Source organism: Anomalospiza imberbis, chromosome 23 (assembly GCF_031753505.1).
Source record: "Anomalospiza imberbis isolate Cuckoo-Finch-1a 21T00152 chromosome 23, ASM3175350v1, whole genome shotgun sequence".
Classification (NCBI taxonomy): Eukaryota; Metazoa; Chordata; class Aves; order Passeriformes; family Viduidae; genus Anomalospiza; species Anomalospiza imberbis.
This window is the reverse complement of record NC_089703.1, coordinates 5,777,983-5,797,833: the sequence shown is the minus strand read 5'-3', so window position 1 is coordinate 5,797,833 and position 19,851 is coordinate 5,777,983. Positions and strand designations below refer to the sequence as shown.

Genomic DNA, 19,851 nt, shown 5'->3' with positions numbered 1-19,851 from the left:
GTCAAAGAGCAACACGCCCTCAGAGTGGTGAGGAGGCAACTTTGCCACAGACTACCTGTGACTCAGGAAGGAGTGTGATAAGAGATGTACATGATTATTATCCTGTGTCTAACGGCTGCTGCCTTCCTGCTCCCTCCATTCTCCAGCTCTGCACTTGCCCTGAGCCAGCTGCTGCTTCCTGACAGAAGTTCCACCTGCAGGGCATTCTGGCTTCCCCAGAACAGCAGGATTCTGCTCTCACCCAGAATTCAGCAGAAGGCAAATACAGAAATACAAAGTTCCTGGACAGCCAGGATCTCTGGCAAGTGTCTGAGCATATCCGGGGAACAGCACAGGAATATTTCCCCTTGACCACGTGTAACCAGGCAGATTTGACTGTACATTGTAAAGGTGACTCCCCAAATGATTTGGAGAAGGCTTGAATAAGAAACTTTATTCTGGTCTTAGAAAAAGTCAAGGCTTTTCCAAATCCTACAAAAAACATCTGAAACTGGATAAAGATAGAAAATCACCTATGTGGATGTAAACCAGATACTCCTCCTGGTGGAATGCCCACCTTTGGGAGACATGGGATTAACAGCAGGTGTAGCTGCTTGGGGCCCTCAGTAACTCCTTCTTCTAACACAAGATTATTGTCACAGAGTCAGCTGGCAAATCAAGCCACTGGCACCAGAGTTTACAGAGAACTTTGGGTGAAACAGAGCAGAAATGTTACATGGCCCTTCCTTTACACATCCCTGCTGCCCTCACTTACTTGTAACAACCTCAAAATCTCCCCATGTTCCACCAGAGATCCAGATCTCCCAGAAAAGTGATCTCCATCTTCTTTCCATTTGGCCTGGATCCCTCAGCCAGTGGGAGCAGCTGCAGACACAACTCTTGCCATGAGCAGGACTCGGTAGGATTCTGTGATGTCACCTTTCACAGTCAGGAGGGCTGACACGAGCGGGGGGTCACTGGTCTGCAGAGAGAACCACACAGAAACCAACCTGGTCTTTTGGACACAGGAGACACGAGTTGATCACCTTCTAAACTCTGTTTCACATCTCAGTGCTCAAGGTACCAGCTTGAGCTGCAGGTGACAGGTTACAGCCACTGTGCTGGCTCCTTGCTGTCCCCAAGTGATGCTCATGCTGCAGCCAGTGAGGTGTGACAGTGACGCAGCATTCTGTCCCCAGAGTGCCACAGAGACTGTCCCCACGTCACAGCCACGGCAGCTGGGCACAGCAGCAACCTCAGAGCTCCCAGAGAGGGCTGGAAGGAAACGGATCCTGTCAGCCCCCAGTGAGTGCTCAGTGTTGTGCAAGAGCAGGGGTTACCAAGAGGCACAGGAACTCTGCCGCCTCTTTCTGCTGTGATGGCAGAAATCTTTTAATTTTGGAACCAGCTACTCATTCTGCCATCCCACACACGGGGAGTCAATGCCTCCAGTCTCCACGAATGGCCAAGGAGATGAATCAGGAAGGGCCATCACAACCTCATGGAGTTGTTGGGACACCATATCCAACCTCTACGATACAAGGCAGAAGTAGCCAAGGAAATGGGGCACCTAAAGTGGAAATTCCAAAGGCCCCAGGAATGTGCCAAAGGAAAGGCAGCCCATGGTAAAGAAAGGTGTTGCAGAGCGATCCACGTAAAGTCATTTCTGGGCTGGCAGGGCTGCAGCAGTTCTGTCCCAGCGCCCTACAGAGCTCACTCAGGGCACCAGAGCCTGTTAACAGCAGCTGCCCTTTGGCCTTTGGGCTCTGTAACAGTGAGCTGCAGGAAGGAATTCCTTTGCAGTACGAGTGGCTCACCCCTGTCCTTGTCACCACACAGCCCTTGGGGAGGCAGGAAGGCTCCAGATCGTCCCATTGATCCCAGCATCTGTTCCCAAAGTGGGGTTTGGGAACAACTGTGGGTGACACCCCAATAGGAGCTGTGAGTCACATCCCAACGGGACTTTGTGTCACATCCCCAGCAGGACCTTGGTGTCACACCCTGACAGGAGCTTTGGATGACACCCCAAAAGGAGCTGTGGGTCACACCCCAACAGGAGCCCCGTGTGCCAGCCTCCAGGAGCCCGGTGTGACACCCCATCATGAGTCCTGTGTGCCACCCGCCAGGACCTTTGTGTGCCAGCCTCCAGGACCTTTGTGTGCCAGCCTCCAGGAGTCCGGTGTGACACCTGCCAGGACCTTTGTGTGCCAGCCTCCAGGACCTTTGTGTGCCAGCCTCCAGGAGTCCGGTGTGACACCTGCCAGGACCTTTGTGTGCCAGCCTGCAGGACCTTTGTGTGCCAGCCTCCAGGAGCCCGGTGTGACACCTGCCAGGACCTTTGTGTGCCAGCCTCCAGGAGCCCGGTGTGCCACCCGCCAGTACCTTTGTGTGCCAGCCTCCAGGACCTTTGTGTGCCAGCCTCCAGGACCTTTGTGTGCCAGCCTCCAGGAGCCCGGTGTGACACCTGCCAGGACCTTTGTGTGACACCCGCCAGGACCTTTGTGTGCCAGCCTCCAGGAGCCCGGTGTGACACCCACCAGGACCTTTGTGTGACACCTGCCAGGACCTTTGTGTGCCAGCCTGCAGGACCTTTGTGTGCCACCCGCCAGGACCTTTGTGTGCCACCTGCAGGAGCCTGGTGTGCCACCCGCCAGGACCTTTGTGTGCCAGCCTCCAGGACCTTTGTGTGCCACCCACCAGGACCTTTGTGTGCCAGCCTGCAGGAGCCCGGTGTGCCACCCGCCAGGACCTTTGTGTGCCACCCTGCAGGACCTTTGTGTGCCAGCCTCCAGGACCTTTGTGTGACACCTGCAGGAGCCCGGTGTGCCACCCGCCAGGACCTTTGTGTGACACCCGTCAGGACCTTTGTGTGCCAGCCTCCAGGACCTTTGTGTGCCACCCGCCAGGACCTTTGTGTGCCAGCCTGCAGGACCTTTGTGTGCCAGCCTGCAGGACCTTTGTGTGCCACCTGCAGGAGCCCGGTGCCGCAGCCTCACCTGCAGGTCGGCAGGTGGCATCCACGAGACGCCGATGCGCTGGAGCTGCCCGCGCTCCAGGGCTCCCCTGGCGCCGTCCAGCTGGAAGCCCGCCCGCTGCAGCTCCGGGCCGCTGTCCAGCCGGAACTCCACGGCCTGGCACGGACACACGGCATCGTCACACCTGGGCCGCAGAGGCTGCACTGCCCCTGCCCGAATTGCCCCTTGGAACTCCAGCTATCCTCCACTGAGACGTTCATTGTGTCACCTTGTCACTAAATACTCCATTGAAATAACAGCAGCAGAACTGGAATTCAGTTCTGGGCTCAAAATTCTGTATTCCAGAACCGAGCAAGCAAACTGCTAAATTAGGTTTGTTGCTGACTTAGTATGATAACGCTAATTCCTTGTATTAGCCCCTGAAAAATAAGCTTTTTCAAACACTGTGCTTTTATAATGTCAAATTCATCAGAAACTCTGAGAGCTGCTTTTTTAAAAATTGATGAATTTGTGGATTTTGGACAGAAGGAACGAGCAGCCCGTTGCACACTGTCAGGATCCCATACAGCACCTGGCACAAACCTGCAGGTTTTATTTGTCTCACCTTCTTGGCTGCCAGCTGAGGAGTTTGGATGGCCCCCACGGTGATCTCTGCCCTGGCTGGCTCTGCTGAGCCCTCCACAAACTCCAGGAGCAGGAGAAGGGACCTCACTGCTCCTCGTGGCCCTAAACAAACAGCAACCAGGTCAACTTTGAGACAGTCAAAACTGAGCCTTTGGCCGTTTGGAGCCAGCAGAAATTGCAGCAGGATGGTTCAAAACAAAGGGATGTGGTATCTCAGGAGTTGGCACAGACAAAGAGATCCTTTCACAGAGTTAATGAAGAATTAAGGAAAAAAGGGGGTTTGGATAATTTGCAATTGTAAAGTGCAATTGTTACTTGTTTATCAAGTTCCAGGCTCGTTTTCTAGCCCATGGCACACACCTCCGTGTATTTTATTCCTACTTATGTGTGTGTGCTTGGGCTTATTTACAGCTCAGGAGCTGTTTGCATCCTGTCTCTGAACACAGATCCTGTCCCAAGAAATTAAGGTAGAGTAACTTCAAACCCCTGGAAGTTTCACAACAGGACAAACAGGAGGATCCAGGATATGTGATTATATATGAAATAATTTCTCAAACATTTAATACACTTCAGAGAAGTGGCAGAAAGCAAAAGCATCTTAATTCTTCATAGCAGTATTACATTACAATAATTTTTTCAAAGAAGCTGCAGAGGTAGAAGATCATCATTAAGACAAAACTGCATTCAAATGAAGATTAAAACTTCCCTTAAGAGAAAGTTTTATGGGGTTTTTTTTGTGTATTATGAATATATGCTGTAAGATAATGCTTATTTTTTCTGATTCTGGAAAAATTGTCTTTAATTTCCTTTTTTCTTAAAGGATGAGGAACATTTCCATGCCTGATCCCTCCCTGTTCCATAATAAAGAGTGGTGGCACTTTACCTCCTTCCAGTGCTTCCCGTGGTGCCACAGGTGAGGTCACAGCCAAGGACTCCACGGGCACATCCAGGGGCACTCCCCCCTGCACAAACATGGGGTGATCCCGGGCTGCAGCCTTCAGCTGGATCTCGTGGGCTGTTTGCTGGGTGAGACAGGAAGTCCTGGATGCAGGTGACAGCTCAGGTCACCCGAATGACGCTGGCACCTGAGCCAGCAGCACCAGGACATCGCGGCATCGCCTCCCACGTGAACGATCCCAATGATCCTGAGCTCTCATGCAGGAGTTCTGCACCTGCCCTGGGCTTGCCCACTCTGGCACTTCTGTTTGAAACAACCTGGGAAGCGTGCCTCGGGAGGGCACTGGACAATTTATACACAAGCCACTGAAAGACTTTGGCAAGGTTGGCAAAACTTTTCTGTTGCCAACCTTGGGTCAAGTGTCTGTTCATCCTGAGCTCATCCCCCCGCGCATTCCTAACTGCAATCCCAAGGCTTGCAAGGACAGCAGCAGCTCTCGCTCAGCCCCAGCCCGTTTGCAGTGCTGCTGCTGGGCATTAGCGGTCACTCTGCACCAACTTTCGGTGCCCTGGCAGGGGCCCAGGGCTGCCCGCGGCGCGGCCACCTGCGCATCCGGCCGCAGCATCCCAGGGCAGCTCCGCAGATGGAACTGGCACGGAGCGGCTGCGGGAGCAGCTCCTTGGCGCTCCTGCTCCTGCCGGGCCATGCTGGGCAGGTGGAGCTCCCCTCTCCCCTCTGCTCTGCCATTAAATGCTCCCTGCAGGAGCCCCTTGGAGCTGTGCTCAGCTCCTGTCCCCGCCGTGGGAGAGGACAGGGATGGACCCACGTCACTGTTTTTATCAATTAATAACTGAATATCTAAACCTGAAAAATGTCAGAGAGCCCCAAACGTGCCCTTTCCTCCCTACAGCAGTTCATCCAATATTTAGACTGTTTTCATAATCCTGATTGTCTCACCTTGCCAAAGAGCAGAACCTTGAGACGGTCAGAGTAGTAGAGACTTTCATGATCAGGACTGAAAGTAACCACAAAATCCTGGCTCATCCCAGCCTCAATTTTTCCTTCTGTTGGAGAGACACTGAACACACTGAAGCCATTATAGTTCTGTGTTCCTGATAAATAAAAATGAGGATACAGGTAAGAAAGGAGGACAGCTCAGTTTCACTTCTTCATAAATTTTAAACCCATTTAATTTTTGTTGGAACAGCAAATAAATAAGAGCTGATACATGGCTTTGCAGCAAAACAGGATGTTAGGAACACCAGATAAATCCATCCATCAGTTTGATGCATTCATCTCCAGAGGAACTGAAGCAGCATCACCAACCCTTCCTATATTCTGACATTTTTTTACAGATCTGGACATCTTTAATATGGAATTACTGTGTGGGTTTATTTAGATTTAAACACTAATATCTCCATATTTGTGGGTATTTGCTCAGGCTGCATAAATTTACAGCTCCCCATATTGAAAGAATTACTACAGCTCCTACTGGGGAGCAAAATGAAGTCTCTAATTTCAGGGCTGTGATGCCCCAGGTCTGACAGCTGTGTGCATCTAAGAGGACACAGCGATGCTGCTTTACACCTCCTGAGTCTTTAGCAGAGGAAAAAGAGGAAAGAATGAGAGAAAGTTTACCAACAATCTCTGTTCTCTGCAGAGAGGATGTAAGAAAGGATGGAATTTTCTGCCGGTCTCTGTCCCGTGTTGGTGAGAGCGACTCCAGTTGTACGGAGAACGGCAGGGTCAGGCTGGAAGTGTTCTTTATCTGGGGACATTCATTCACACAACAGCATTTGCATTAAGGAAATTGATTCTCAGGCCTGTAAGATCCATAGTTTGCAAAGTGGCTGAATTTATTTTGCTGCATTAGTGCAGCTCTGTGTCCCCAGATGCCACCAGAGGCACAACCAGTGCTGCCCATAACGTGTCACACCAACCCTCACTCCAGTCCATCGAAGACTGGACTTTGGTTATTGACACACTTGGACAAAATCTGGGAGGAGACAGTTTGTGTTGTCTTCCTCCTCACAGGAACTCCTGCTGAGCTTTGCAGCTCAGCACAGAGGCCTTACCTGGACTGTGGCAGTCACCGTGTCCCCGGCCATGACGTATCCCAGGTCCAGCACCTCTCCCACGGAGCACTCAGTGCTTGGCACCACCCCGTGCCCGGAGAGGCGGAGGCTGACGTTGGTCTTTGCCACCTGGATGTCCAGAGTTTCCAAGAACTGCCCAGAGGGTGCCTGGGTTAGTCCATCTGCTGAGGGAACCCCCACCCTTCCAGCTGACCCCTCCCAAAGGACCATTCCAGAACTGAGACAAGATCCAAGTGTTGGGACAGCGAACAAAGGTTTTTTCTGTTGGTAACACGTGTGTGTCACACCTCCCTCACATCTCTCCTCCTTTCCCCCACTGCTCCTGTATCTTTTACTCACCCATTTATCCTCACTTGGACAAAAAGAGATGATGAGGGGTTTATTTTCACCTGGTTCAAGCGTTCCAACTGCTCTGACCAACAGGAAGGGGCCATTGGGATTCAGAACTGAGAATCCCAGCTAAAACAGTGCAACTCAAGGAAAAAAGTTCATAAAGATTGAGAAAAAAGATATGAGAATAGATTCTACATATTGTTTACATGTCTTTGGTCTGAACTAAGCATCTGTAAGCTTTGGAGAGAGCAATAACTCAAGAGAGAAGATGAGCTGGTGCTTTAGTGTCCAGCAGTTCTTCCTGCAGAGACAGAGTCTGATTAAGCAGAGGCTGAAGGCTGAGCTCACATGCTCCAGACAAGGATACTTCCAACTTCCCTGGAGAGATGTTTTCTATTGTAATTCTCTTCATCATTCTGTGGTCTGCACGGAATGAAAACACTTCCCAAAGTGAGGATGCTCATTCCTGCCCTCCCATTCCTCCCCCTTACTTGTGCTCCTGCCTGAGCCAGACTCATCCCAGGCCTATGGCTAAGGCACCACTCAAAGCTCACCAAAATGCTTTCAGACTGGGCCAGTGACTTCTGGAGCTTCCAGGTCCTTGTTTGGGGATCAGAAGTGCTCTTCCATGGGCCTCAGCTGGCCAGAGGCTCCTTGTTTTCCACTTAAATACCCTCTAAGGGCTAATTTCTATCCTGACTTTTGAAAATGCAAAACTGCTGGGAAGAACTCACTGTCAGAGAGAAACACCTCCAAACCAGAATTCAAACTCCATACCTACAGAAACGTCCCCAAAATCGGCCCTGTTGATCCCAGAGTCAGAAGTGATGAGAACAGGCGGGGCCACAGCAGGGCAGCGCAGCTCCAGGTACAAGGTGTTGTGAGGGCTGCAGAGAGAGCAAAGGGATCTGGGGAATAAAAGGGCAGAGCTCTGGGATCACACAAACACAACAACAATTGCCAGGGCTCTGCTCCTGTCACAGGGTGTGACAGCACAGCACGGGGCTCAGTGACCAACTGTGCCTGAGCAGAGATGAGCTACATCTGCCTCAAAGTTTTCACACAATTATTCTTTCAGCTGCTTTGATATTCATGTGTTTGATTCTTATCCAACTGGTGGGCTGGGAGCATGAGTTTCTACCACTGAGCTATGAAGTAATTAAGAGCAGAAAACAAATTTCTCCCCCAAAGGAATAAATCAGCAAGCCCACCATGTCCCCCTCACATCTCTGGGTTATCCATCTGCACCCACCTGCAGATTAAGTTCCCAGAGCCCTCCTCTCCACTGGCGTGGCCACTTGCAACAGAGCATGGGATGATGTATTTGTTAAAACTCCCTCTGAAACTCCTCGTCAGGGAAGCCTGGGCTGCCCTATAAGCATCAGAACTAGAGAATCCAGGAATAGGAATTATCTCAGTGGGTGAGAGAGCAAAAAAACATCAAATAAATATCTGCTGTGCTATTTGTGATTATTGTTTCTTAGTCACACATTCAAAATGGAATGTAACAGTGAAACTAAATGACAGTAATGGACCCACCCTACAAAGTGGTTGGCTTTTGCTGCCAAAAGAGAATAAAAATGAAGAACCCAGGTAACAGATGTTACACTAAAGATTGCAAAAACTTCAATACTATTTCCTTTGGTTGAATTCATCAGCCAACACAATTTTAGTGTCTTCCAGTACTTCTACATCATTTCAATGACATGTAAACACACAGGATCACATTCCTCTAATGCAGTACGTAGGCAATACTTCTAAAATAGGGATTTTTTACAATGATCTCTACTGAAAGTGTTTAAAAATTATAATTAATGGATTGCAATGAACATGGGGTTTTAGTAAAAGATATCAAAACATCCAGCACAGCCTGTTGCTTCAGTATGTATTTACTTCCAAATACTTCCAAATCCCCGAGACTGGGCAGAAGTGTGGCTCTGAGAAGTTGAATTCCCTGCTCTGCAAGGGCCCTCAAGTATCAGATTTTGCATGTGAGTCTCCCAAGCTCCAGGCAGCAAGGTGCTGTTCTCCCTGAGGTGCTCGCACTGCACAGGGACTGCTGCAAATGCACATTTCACTGCCAGCACTGATGCTGACCATGACTAATGTGCTGGACTGTGTAAACCCTCAAATAAAAATAGAAATTACTCTCTGCCGTGGATTTGGGCCATCAGCCGGTTCTGGCAGATCTGTTCACAAGAGGTTTCTCTGAGTAGTTTCTGCTGGTCCCCAAGCTGAGCTTTGCAGTTGCCCTTTCCATAAACCCCGTGTTGGCTCAGCCCCATCCCCCGCACAGCCCCAGCTCCTGCTCCCTGACAGATTCTTTGAAGTCTTCAATCCTTCTGATGCATAAAGGGATTCTTTGCCTCACATGAGAGGGTACAGCTGTGTGGCTCACAAGCAGCACTAATTTTGGAAACAGCCTCTGCAACACAGCTGAAGCTGTTCCCTCTCCAGTTTGCTTTCTTGTCTACCTACAGCTTTAGTAGATTTATTAAACGACTTCTAAAGAGAATGCTGTCTGTGTAGTACAAGATGCTTCTGTTGACTTACTCAGGCTTTATGTCTTCGGGTTTTGGCTCTTTAGGGCTATTTACAGAAGCCAGGCTTTTCCTGCTTCCAGTCTTTCCTCTGAGAATGGAAACGCTCAATTTCTTTTGCTCTTTCTTTGGATCTTTCTTCTTTTTGCCCCTTGGAGACTGAGGGGGACCACTGGAAATCTGACCAAGACAGGAGTGAGCAATGACACAGAGCAAGGAGGTGACACAGAGCAGGGGACAAGGGGCAGCAGGATGATGGGGACAGCCCACAGACACAGTAGCTACTACAGACAAATTTCCAATAGTGTAAAGTTTAAAAAATAGGTTGAAATGGACATATTTTACTCCCTCTTGGAATAAGAGGTCTCCTCTTGGAGCAGATGAGTCAAAGTCTCTATCTCATGGGAATTTCACCTGTTTATCTCACAATCAAAGACAACCACAGGTGCTCACGTAAATTAACTCACCTAAGGGTTGCACATAAAGTCCATGGATGCTGTAAATCTTCAAGTTTAGAAGCTTTTTCTGGTTTCTTTTTTTTTTTTTTTTTTTTTTTTTTTTTTAAGTGTATTTCAGTTGGAATTTGCAATAAAACCCTCTAGGAATACTTTGGAAATGGTGAGCATAAAATTAAATCATTGCTCAGTGAACAGGCCACACACTGAGTGCACAGTCACATTCTTGTCCTTCATAGGCAGGTCCCTCATGGACCACAAGCTTGGGCTTCATTAATATGCAAATAATTTTATGATAAAAATACCATCCAGAGAAACAAATATCTGGAAGTGACAGACCAGCAGCATGTGCTGTTCTTAGCATTCCTTACTTGTGCTCCTGCCTCTGGCACAGCTGCTGTGCTGAGCCTCCGCGCTGCCTCCTCCCTGATTTGCTGATCCGACAGCGCCGGGCTGAAGGACACTCGGATGGAGCTTTTCTGGGAATGTGAGAGCACACACGGGAGTGAGGGCAGAGCTCAGCCCTCAGACACGTGGGACACCTACAGAGCTCAACAGGAGCACGCACAATTCACACAAGTGCACTTCTGCTCGGAGGGAATCACAGCATCCTCAGGATAAGGGCACTTGCAGCTTTTTTGGATGTCCAGGGTGTTACAGTGGGCTGGGTTTACATGGGCAATACTTTTGATATTTAAACATTCTTCACATAAATCACAGTGACAACACTGGGGACAGAACACTGCCAGAAGGCATTAGCCAGATTTGGTGCTTAACCCTCCTGTCTGATTTGAAACATTCTTTCACACAATACAAAATATTCCAGCTATTCTAACAACAACTGATGTTTTGAGCTTTGTTTACAAGCGACAGCCTTTGTAAGGATGCAGATGATCAAAGATTTGGCTGAACACCCAACATTTAAAGTGAATTTACCTGTCCAGGCAGCACAGTTCCCACAGAAGGTGCAATGGTCACAGGACAGTCTTGGGGCACGTGGAATTCAAAGGAAGTGGGGCCAACTGGGACAGGGTTCCCACTGCCAATCCGTGGGACAGGGCGAGTGAGGGGGTTCCCATCCACGTGGGGATTGAGCACATCCAGAGTGGCTGAAGACACAGAGTTCAGGGCTGTAGCAGCAAACTGAACCAAGGAATGAGACAATTCAAGAGGTGGGTGGACTCCAACTGCTTTGCATGACAGCTTGAATTGTCTAAAAATAAACACATGATAAATTGTCTCAGCATAAAATAGTGTCTTAATCAGCCCGGAAAATAGGGAGCTAATCCTGTAGTCCCTATTTAAGCAGAATTTCAAGCTTGCAATGGGAATTTTGCCTAAAGATGAACAATAATACTATCTATTTTTAATGCACAATTGGCCAGAGTCCCTGCTTGAATTCTTCCTCTGTGAACTTCTGGAAATACATCCAGTCAAATCAAAGTTTATGCCATCATTATTGCAGTAGCAATGGCTTAAAGCATAGAGCATTTTTACAAGAAAGAATTCCTTCAGTAATTGTGCTGAAAAAGCAGCAGAGCGCTGCAGGTTGAAGGGCTGGGGCTTTGGTGTGGGATAAGGATAAACTTGAGGAGGGCTGGGAAAAGTCATCTCAGTGAAGAGAGATGTGAAAACCAAGGATGAAACCAACAGGCACTGAGCAACTTTTGCAGCTGGAGAATTCCCACCTGCCTCAGGTGCTTATCCCAGCCTCACCTCCCCAAGGCAGGCAGGGATTCACTTTCGGAGCTGGGTTAACACTGGGAGCCCAGTGACATTCAGATTTTAGCTTCTCTGTTGTCCATCCATTAACACACCTGTTGATCTCTGTCCTGCAGGTGAGCTCAAAGCTGTACTCTTTTGCCTTGGTGGCTTTAAAGATTATGTCCAGTGTCAGGATTTCCAAGGGAAGAATGATTCCAAATCCATCATTGGGTTGAACTTCAACAAACTTCAAAATGGCAGGATAAGAAATTATTAGTTAAATTATCAGTTCATTAATAAATTAAAATAAGACATTACTGGCAAGATAAAAAAAAAAGTTATTAAATGTGGAACTGTCAGGAAAAGAGAAACCTTCCAGGGAGAAGTTTTTGTCTGAGTCTGAGGGGCAGATTTCTCATCTCAAAGTAACTCAAAAGGCATTAAATCCATTAACTCAGATTTCAGGATAATCCCTTCCCCAGCTTCTTCCCATCTGTGGAAATCACCTTGCTCTATTGTTTATTTACTCTTCATAGAAAATTGAATGAAATATGGTAAAAATCTCAGCATTGCCCCATGCCTTTGAGAGCCGATTCGAGTCTGAGGCTGGGACAGGAGCAGCTCCACTCCCACAGCTGTGCAGTGCTTGAGCTGAAAATGAGTCTAGAAAGTCTCCCCAGCACACTTCAAGCTCCTTAGGAAACACATCCTGGGAAGTAAAGCATTCATGAAGCTGAAGTTAACAATTTCTTTTGTCTACTCCTTGATTTTAATCCCTAAACCAGCTGAGAGCAGGACAATGCCCAATTAACTGTCAGGTTCCTCCAGCTCTGATGCCAACATGCCCAACCATTTCACACTGTGATCACCCTGCTACTATGGAGCTTGAAAAACAAACTTTCTCCAAAATATTATTCAGGAGACCCAGCCCACATGAACCCAGCAGCTCCCGTGATTAAATTTGTGCTTCCACATCAACTTCTAATCACTTAGAAAGTGCCCGGGTATGGCTTGGGATGGTTCTCAAGCAGCACTTTAAAAGTAAAGCCCTTGGGCGTTTGGTGCAAAGTGAGCACATTCCTCAGCCTGAGGCCACAGCCACAGCCCCAAGCCTGTTTTATTTAGGGGCAAAAGTGTCCCAGGTGTTCTCTTAGGAGATCTCTTGGTGTAAAAACCCAGGAATTCTGATAGGAAAAGGCGAGGAACACGAAAATCTCCTCCCAGGGGTTTGCACTTCGTGGCAAATGCAGAGGGTGTCACGCAGGGAGATTCACACACTCCAGGACAGAACTCCACAGGGAGCAGGATTCCCATGGGGCTGCAAGAACCAGTCATGATTTATTTACACTCACACTGAACACGTTCCCATGACACTGAAGTCTATTTTGACAGCAGAGGGGGTGTGTGTGGGATAAGTCCATACCTCTGGCAGTCCCACAAATCCAAACTCCTGTGGCAAGATGGATTTGTTTGTTAGGGTGACATTTGCCTGCACAGCTTCATAGATCGTGCAGTATCCAAAGTTGATCTGTGCTGGGCTGATTTCCAAATCAGAAGTAGTAACAATGGCATGGACAGTAAAATTAACTTTTTTAGCCTGAAACAGATGCAAGAGCACAGGATAAAAACTCCCTCTGTGGGTTGTAAGGACAGGATGCAAATGAAATGTCATCCAAAAGGAAAAGTTACTGTTGCTTGACAGTAACATGAGATCAGCACTGAGGAGAAAGGATTAAACTTCCTATATTGCAAACATGAGACAAGAAAAAACAATCAAACCTGTATTAGCACTTTAAGCATCTTTTACTATTATCACAGAGCCTCAATTAGCAAAGAACTCATCTAAAATTAGGTACCATTAAGTGAACATTCACTAAAAATAATTTACATAAACTGGCAGTCTGGTAATCAGCATCACAAAAATCCCTGACCTTGTCCACGATCAGGATTGTCACTGGGACCTCCAGGATTCCTGTCTCTGCATTGAAATAGCTCCCTGCATCTTCAGGAAGGGACTGCCTGAAAACCCAAAAGCACAAATCCAGTCAGTGCCATTAAAACACTCTGACTATTTTCTCACTAAGGAAAATAATGAACTTTTGATGGATTATTTATGAACAGAAAGGAAAACAAACTGAATCCTGTTATTTAAGGTCTGAAAGTTTTATTATTCACAGCTTTTAATCTTCATTTAATTGTCCTCAAATTGGAGGATTCACCTGGTTAAGTATCAACTCCAGTTCTTCACTGAAGGGAATTCTCATTAAAATTCTGCTTGCAAGATGAATTCAAATAGTAGAGAAAATGAAAAAGGAATGGTGGAAGAAAATGCCAATCAAAAATTAGTGACCAGTGAAGTCCCACCTCCTGACCAAGGGAAAGAAGATGCAGTCAGGTCAAGAATATTCTGGACTTGTCCCAGATTTGCTTCAGCCTGGCAGCCCCAGGCAATGCTCTGAGCAGGAGGGCATGGGCTGCAAGGCAGTGATGTCAGAATGATTGGCCTTGTACAGTTATATTGGATTTTTTTTTGTTTTTAAAGACAGGATTTTGGACACACACAGGATTTTAAGGGCGGTCACAGAGGTCAGCATCCATTTATCCTTTTTTTAAAAAATGCCATGCAGTCATTTAAAATTCTGAAAAATTAAAAGCTTACTCTCTAATCAGAATGTAAACCCTGTACATCTTTGCTGCAGCCCCGGCATGTGACCAACAGCAGCCAAGTCAGTGGCCCCTCTGGCCACTGAGGATGATGATCAGCCTGAGGCAGAACCACTTTGCATCCCAAAGCAGAGACATAAAGTGAACAAACCTGGAGCCAGCAGTGCCTGATTACCAACCAGCCTAAGAATTTATAAGGAATATGCAGGTTTTCTGTAGGTGAAGCATCTTGCTGTCACAAACTCCATTTCAGAGCTTCAAGCCAAGACAATACAAACCTGGAGCATTTTTAGCTCTGCTGCTCTATTTATATCTCAGAGCACCAGAGTGAGTTGCTTCCTCTTCTTGGGTCTCCACAGTGCTCATGTTCTACTACTACTCATGGAATTGCAATCAACACTTTAATGTATTGTTAAAGAATAAAAATAACACCCACTCAGTCACCATGGTGATCCAAAATCTTGCTGTTATTTTGCAATAGGGGTGATGTTCAAAGATGTTGGGAAGTTCTTTACACATAGAGCTGAGGTTAAGTGCAAGGGAGGAGTAGAACATCAGCTTTCCTTTGTCACAGGACATCTGAATAGCAGAAGAAATTAATCTATTTCATAATAATCCAGAGGGGGAAGAAAATACTTATAACTGTATGGACACAGGGATGGACTCTAAATTAGCTGCTGTACCTTGGGGAAAAGGTCCTGGAATCCTTCAGAAAGTCCTATGAAAACGGTACAATTAAAGAGAAGCACAAAAGACAAATCAGATTTGGACTGCCAGTACTTGCAGGACTAGCTCCAAATGCAGGGAACTACAGGATGTGGTGTTTGGGAATTCTGAAAGGCAGAAGGGTAGAGAACTTGCCTTCAGCTAAACAGGAAATGTTGGCTTCAAACTCCCAGGAGCTGGGTTGGGGAGCACCTGCCTGAGCACGTCCATGTGCCCAGGACACTCAGGAGAACTTCCCAAGCCTTCAGGCAGCTCCGTGCTCCCTCAGCACTGCTTAGTGGGGGTTCTTTTCCCTCTGGTGTCACTTGTAACACAGCTGCTCTATTAATAGAGCTCCTAATGGCAGCTCACTGAGAGGCCTCATGGAAATGTGTCACTGGCTCAGTGCTTCCCCTCAGCTCCCAGCACTCCCCCTGCATCAGGTCTTTAAAACTGATCTGTACCCTCAAACAGCCAGATACTTATGTTGTGTGTCAGAAATGCCTTAATCTCATCAAATCCCCTTTCTGAAGCTTCCCCATTTTTAAAGGAAGATTAAAGTTCTAAATCCAAGCTCTGCCTCCATCTCCTCGGAGAGGGTAACGGTGCCTCGCAGCAGCTGAAGTTCAGGAACTGGAATATGTCATCATGTTGTTGTTGTTGTAATCTGATGGGATTTGAGATGCTGCAAGAACTGTAAATAGTTTTCGTTCTTTGAATACCAACCTGGTGAAAATTTTGCAGTCAGGATAGAATCCAGAGGTGCTGAGCACATCTGTGAGAATCCAAACACACATCCACAGGACTAAGAGCCCACATCAAAGAAGCAGCAGGTTTGCAGCAGCAGTCAAAGCCACAGACACTGAATTCCATATGTCATTATTTTTTGAAAAGGAAAGTCCTGCTAAATTCTTTAGGATGGCAGTGATGAAGTAAATAGAATGAACAGTGGCCGAAGGGAGCTCTGGTGTTTAAATTTTTAGAAACTGGAATTGTTTCCTATCACTGAGCTATGTTTGTATTTGTAGATGTTTCATAAAATGGAGAAGCAAAACTTGCTGGGATAAAGCTTTTAGCATCAGGAGATGTTACATAAAACACCACGTGAAATTCATTCAATACCTTCATCATTTGGAGAAAAATGTACCTGGGGAGGAGAGATATGGACAGGAAGCCCAACCACTCTCACCTTAATTAGCAAGCACAGGAGTTCTTGTCCAGAAATTATTCAATCAGTGATCCATGAAGCAGCCACCTGCCTCAATAACCTCCCTCCTGGACAGGAATAGCTTCCCACAGACGGAGAGCTCGGACTGTCACAGCGCTGCTGTCACCACAGGGGGGACATTGCCTCACAGCCCTGGCAGCCAAGCTCATCTCCTCCTGGAGCATCTGGCAGCTTCCCGGGGGACAGGGGGAGACCAGACCTGCACTGCAGCAGTACTGTGAGGTCCAGCCTGGACAGCAGGAGGGAACAACAACCCTGCTCAGCTTTTCCACTGACACGGTCTGAAATCCTGAAAGATTAGAGTTGGATTAATGTTGGTTACCTGGGCAGGAACTTGAGCTGTGCACTGAAGGATGACTGAGCCTGGATGTAGCCTGTTTTTGGAAGCAGCTCCATGTGCTTGTTCAGTTCTCTGCACACCTTAAACTTCAAACGCAGCGTGGTTGTTGCTCTGCAAACACATCAGATGTGCTCAGGTGGCTTTCAGGCCACTTCAGTGACTCTGGAGTCTGAGCCCTCCTGCCCCCACCCCTGCATTGTAATCAGAACAATCCCAAGCCTCCTTTGAAAATGATGGGCAAGGAAAACTGCTACAGCAAGCTCACACAGTTGTGTTCTCTTTTAAATAAAGAAAACAAGACTTGGAAGTTCTGTAACAAACCCAGCTGTAGCAAACAGTGCACAAACTGATCCAAAGAGAACTGTCAGAGCTCAGCACAGTGCTAAGGCAGGTCGGGGGCAGTCAAAGCCAAGCTATTGTGAAATACCAGCTGATTATTTGCTCCTAACATACACTGGATCAATAGGATGACTGAATCTTGGTGATTTCTTTAAACAGATGTAACCTGTCCTCCACCAGCAGAGATTCTGCAGGGCTGGAAGTCACAGCGTGGCTGAGCTGCTCCTGCCAGCTCCCCTGCTGAACCTCGGGATCAGTTTGCCCTGGGAATGGCTCATTGGAAGCCAGGAATCCTCTGCCTGTCGACTGAATTCTGGCCCTATCATAGTACAGCAATAGCAATGGATCATCCCCTGCTTTGGAATTTTATGCCTAAGTGCAAAATTGCCGAGCAATTTACAAATATTTCAGCTTGTCATTCTCCTTCCCCTGGACTGGTTTCCAAGCTGTCAGGCCAGATGGTCTCCTCTAAATCAACAGCTACAGCAAGTGGGGCTGGGAGCCTGCAGTGATTTCTGACTGTTGACAATCTAAGAGAATTATATACTACTTCATTAAATCAGTGCAGATTATAACCTGCTGAAGAAATTACTTTTTAAAATTATTTATACTGAACACAGTTCTGATAAGACACTTTCACCCTTTATGCTGCTAATTTTTGCTGCCTGATTACCGTGGTCTTCTTGACCAGAAAAAAACCCAAACAACTAAAACCCAGAACAAAACCAATATTAGGAATATTTTACTATTCACCAGAGCTTGCAGGGACATTCCAGTTCCAGAGGTATCTGACTCACTTGGAAACTTTATCTTCCCCTTGTGCTACAGCCTAAAAGTCACAGCCAGTGGGAAACAGGCAGAGTCCAGGAGGAATCCTCGTCCTGACACACCAAGGGATGTGTCAGGAGCTCCTGGAGGGAGAAACTGCTCAGGCCACAACAGAAGGATGAAATCAATGCACTTTTGCAGGATAAAAAGTTGACACATGGTATTCCTGCACATGAAATACACTGAATTTCAGTCCACCTGACTGTATAACAGGCAATTTTTCCTAATTATGGAAGCTGGGCGATAAATCAAAGCCTTGACTTGCCAAGGTGCTAAGGACAGGCTATTACATATTAAGTGCTCTTAATTTAGTGAAACTTGGCAAAGGATCAGCAGGATTTTTCCTTCAGTTAAGATGTTTTGCCCTAAGCAATTTGACAGCTTCTATCTCTGAGATCCCCTCGAACTCTTAAGTTTTATTAGGAGAGTTATTCTGCTTCTATACTTATAAATTTTATCCCTGGGTTATCTAGACCAAGTAAAATCACTTACATAACAACTTGTGCTTGTCATATCTGTAAGCTGAATTTCTGAGATAACAGCTTTACTCATTTCTTTCCAACTGTGAAGAATCTCTGCAGTCTGTAATTCTGGTAAGAGGTTTAGAATGGATGCCTTCCATAGAACCAATCTCTCCCCCACCCTCCCACAAACCCACCCCAATCCTATTGAAATAGACTCTAAGAAATGCAAATTGTTAAAATAAGAATTCCATAGTGACTGCATTAGGTGGAGGGAAGACACCCAGCACCTGAAGACAATTAAATGCTCTCATAACTACTTTTAATAGCAGGAAATCTCCAGAAGCAAAGGAGCTGGCATATTCCTTTTGTATCACAGTGCAAACAGAACCAGTCCTCAGATGTGACTGACTTGGACTCTGAAACACCCAGATATTTTCCTCTGTCAGTCACTCTCTGTGTAATCAGAGGGATCTGTCCTTCCAGTGGAGACTTTAATGCCTCCATGGGTCAGGAAAAGCTGCACCTTTCCCATTTTAGAGTGAATGCAAAAGACTGACATGAATAATCCAGCATCTAATCCCAGGTCTGGAAAGACTCTCGTGAAATCAATTTACAGATCCTAAGTCCCCCCCAGGACCTTAATTGAATGCAAAATAGCGGAGAAACAACAAAATATTCTTACATAAAATTTCCTGGCTGAATCAACCCAATGAGCACTGAATTTTAGACACATTTATCTCCCCAAATGTTTAGTGAGGAAACTGTGGATTTGCTATTCCCTAGGGGCTTCACAGCTCTCCTAAAGAACAGGAACAACACTGGGAATCTGGCAGGAGTGAGGGGGTGTGTGGCTACCTCATAGCTCAGGCTGGTGTTGGGACTCTGGCTTAGCAGGATGCTCAGATTTCCCAGAGCTCAGAGGGCTTTCAGGATGTGCCCCTGCAGTGCCAAGGCCAGGGACACCCCGGGGTAGGTCAGCTGCAGTGCCAGGGACACCCCAAGGCAGCTCACCTGCAGTGCCAAGGCCAGGGACACCCCAGGGCAGCTCAGCTGCAGTGCCAGGGACACCCCAGGGCAGCTCAGCTGCAGTGCCAGGGACACCCCAGGGCAGCCCAGCTGCAGTGCCAGGGACACCCCAGGGCAGCTCAGCTGCAGTGCCAGGGACACCCCAAGGCAGCTCACCTGCAGTGCCAAGGCCAGGGACACCCCAGGGCAGCTCAGCTGCAGTGCCAGGAGCACCCCGGGGTAGGTCAGCTGCAGTGCCAGGGACACCCCAGGGCAGCTCAGCTGCAGTGCCAGGGACACCCCAGGGCAGCTCAGCTGCAGTGCCAAGGCCAGGGACACCCCAGGGCAGCTCAGCTGCAGTGCCAGGGACACCCCAGGGCAGCTCAGCTGCAGTGCCAGGGACACCCCAGGGCAGCTCAGCTGCAGTGCCAGGGACACCCCAGGGCAGCCCAGCTGCAGTGCCAGGGACACCCCAGGGCAGCTCAGCTGCAGTGCCAAGGCCAGGGACACCCCAGGGCAGCTCAGCTGCAGTGCCAGAAGCACTCCGGGGTAGGTCAGCTGCAGTGCCAGAGACACCCCAGGGCAGCTCAGCTGCAGTGCCAGGGACACCCCAGGGCAGCCCAGCTGCAGTGCCAGGGACACCCCAGGGCAGCCCAGCTGCAGTGCCAGGGACA

General features: G+C 47.8%; 1 protein-coding gene across 3 annotated transcripts in view; it reads right to left on the bottom strand.

The window, feature by feature from the left end:
• Positions 1 to 370: 370 nt before the first annotated feature.
• Positions 371 to 19,851, bottom strand: part of CFAP74 (cilia and flagella associated protein 74) — a 37,309-nt gene continuing 17,828 nt past the window's right edge. For 2 of the 3 annotated variants that reach the window (XM_068171413.1, XM_068171414.1), the window contains 18 exons: positions 16,524 to 16,652; positions 13,536 to 13,623; positions 13,028 to 13,201; positions 11,718 to 11,851; positions 10,837 to 11,113; positions 10,272 to 10,379; positions 9,459 to 9,625; positions 8,158 to 8,292; positions 7,683 to 7,792; positions 7,273 to 7,328; positions 6,912 to 7,031; positions 6,552 to 6,704; positions 6,115 to 6,244; positions 5,434 to 5,588; positions 4,462 to 4,600; positions 3,559 to 3,680; positions 2,976 to 3,110; positions 371 to 961 (listed from right to left, as the gene is read on the bottom strand). In XM_068171413.1, coding sequence (XP_068027514.1) covers positions 848 to 961; positions 2,976 to 3,110; positions 3,559 to 3,680; positions 4,462 to 4,600; positions 5,434 to 5,588; positions 6,115 to 6,244; positions 6,552 to 6,704; positions 6,912 to 7,031; positions 7,273 to 7,328; positions 7,683 to 7,792; positions 8,158 to 8,292; positions 9,459 to 9,625; positions 10,272 to 10,379; positions 10,837 to 11,113; positions 11,718 to 11,851; positions 13,028 to 13,201; positions 13,536 to 13,623; positions 16,524 to 16,652 — 2,446 coding nt within the window. In that variant the 3' untranslated portion in view covers positions 371 to 847. Of the gene's footprint in view, positions 962 to 2,975; positions 3,111 to 3,558; positions 3,681 to 4,461; positions 4,601 to 5,433; positions 5,589 to 6,114; positions 6,300 to 6,551; positions 6,705 to 6,911; positions 7,032 to 7,272; positions 7,329 to 7,682; positions 7,793 to 8,157; positions 8,293 to 9,458; positions 9,626 to 10,271; positions 10,380 to 10,836; positions 11,114 to 11,717; positions 11,852 to 13,027; positions 13,202 to 13,535; positions 13,624 to 16,523; positions 16,653 to 19,851 lie in introns of those variants that run through there. The other variant, XM_068171415.1, reaches the window with a different exon arrangement.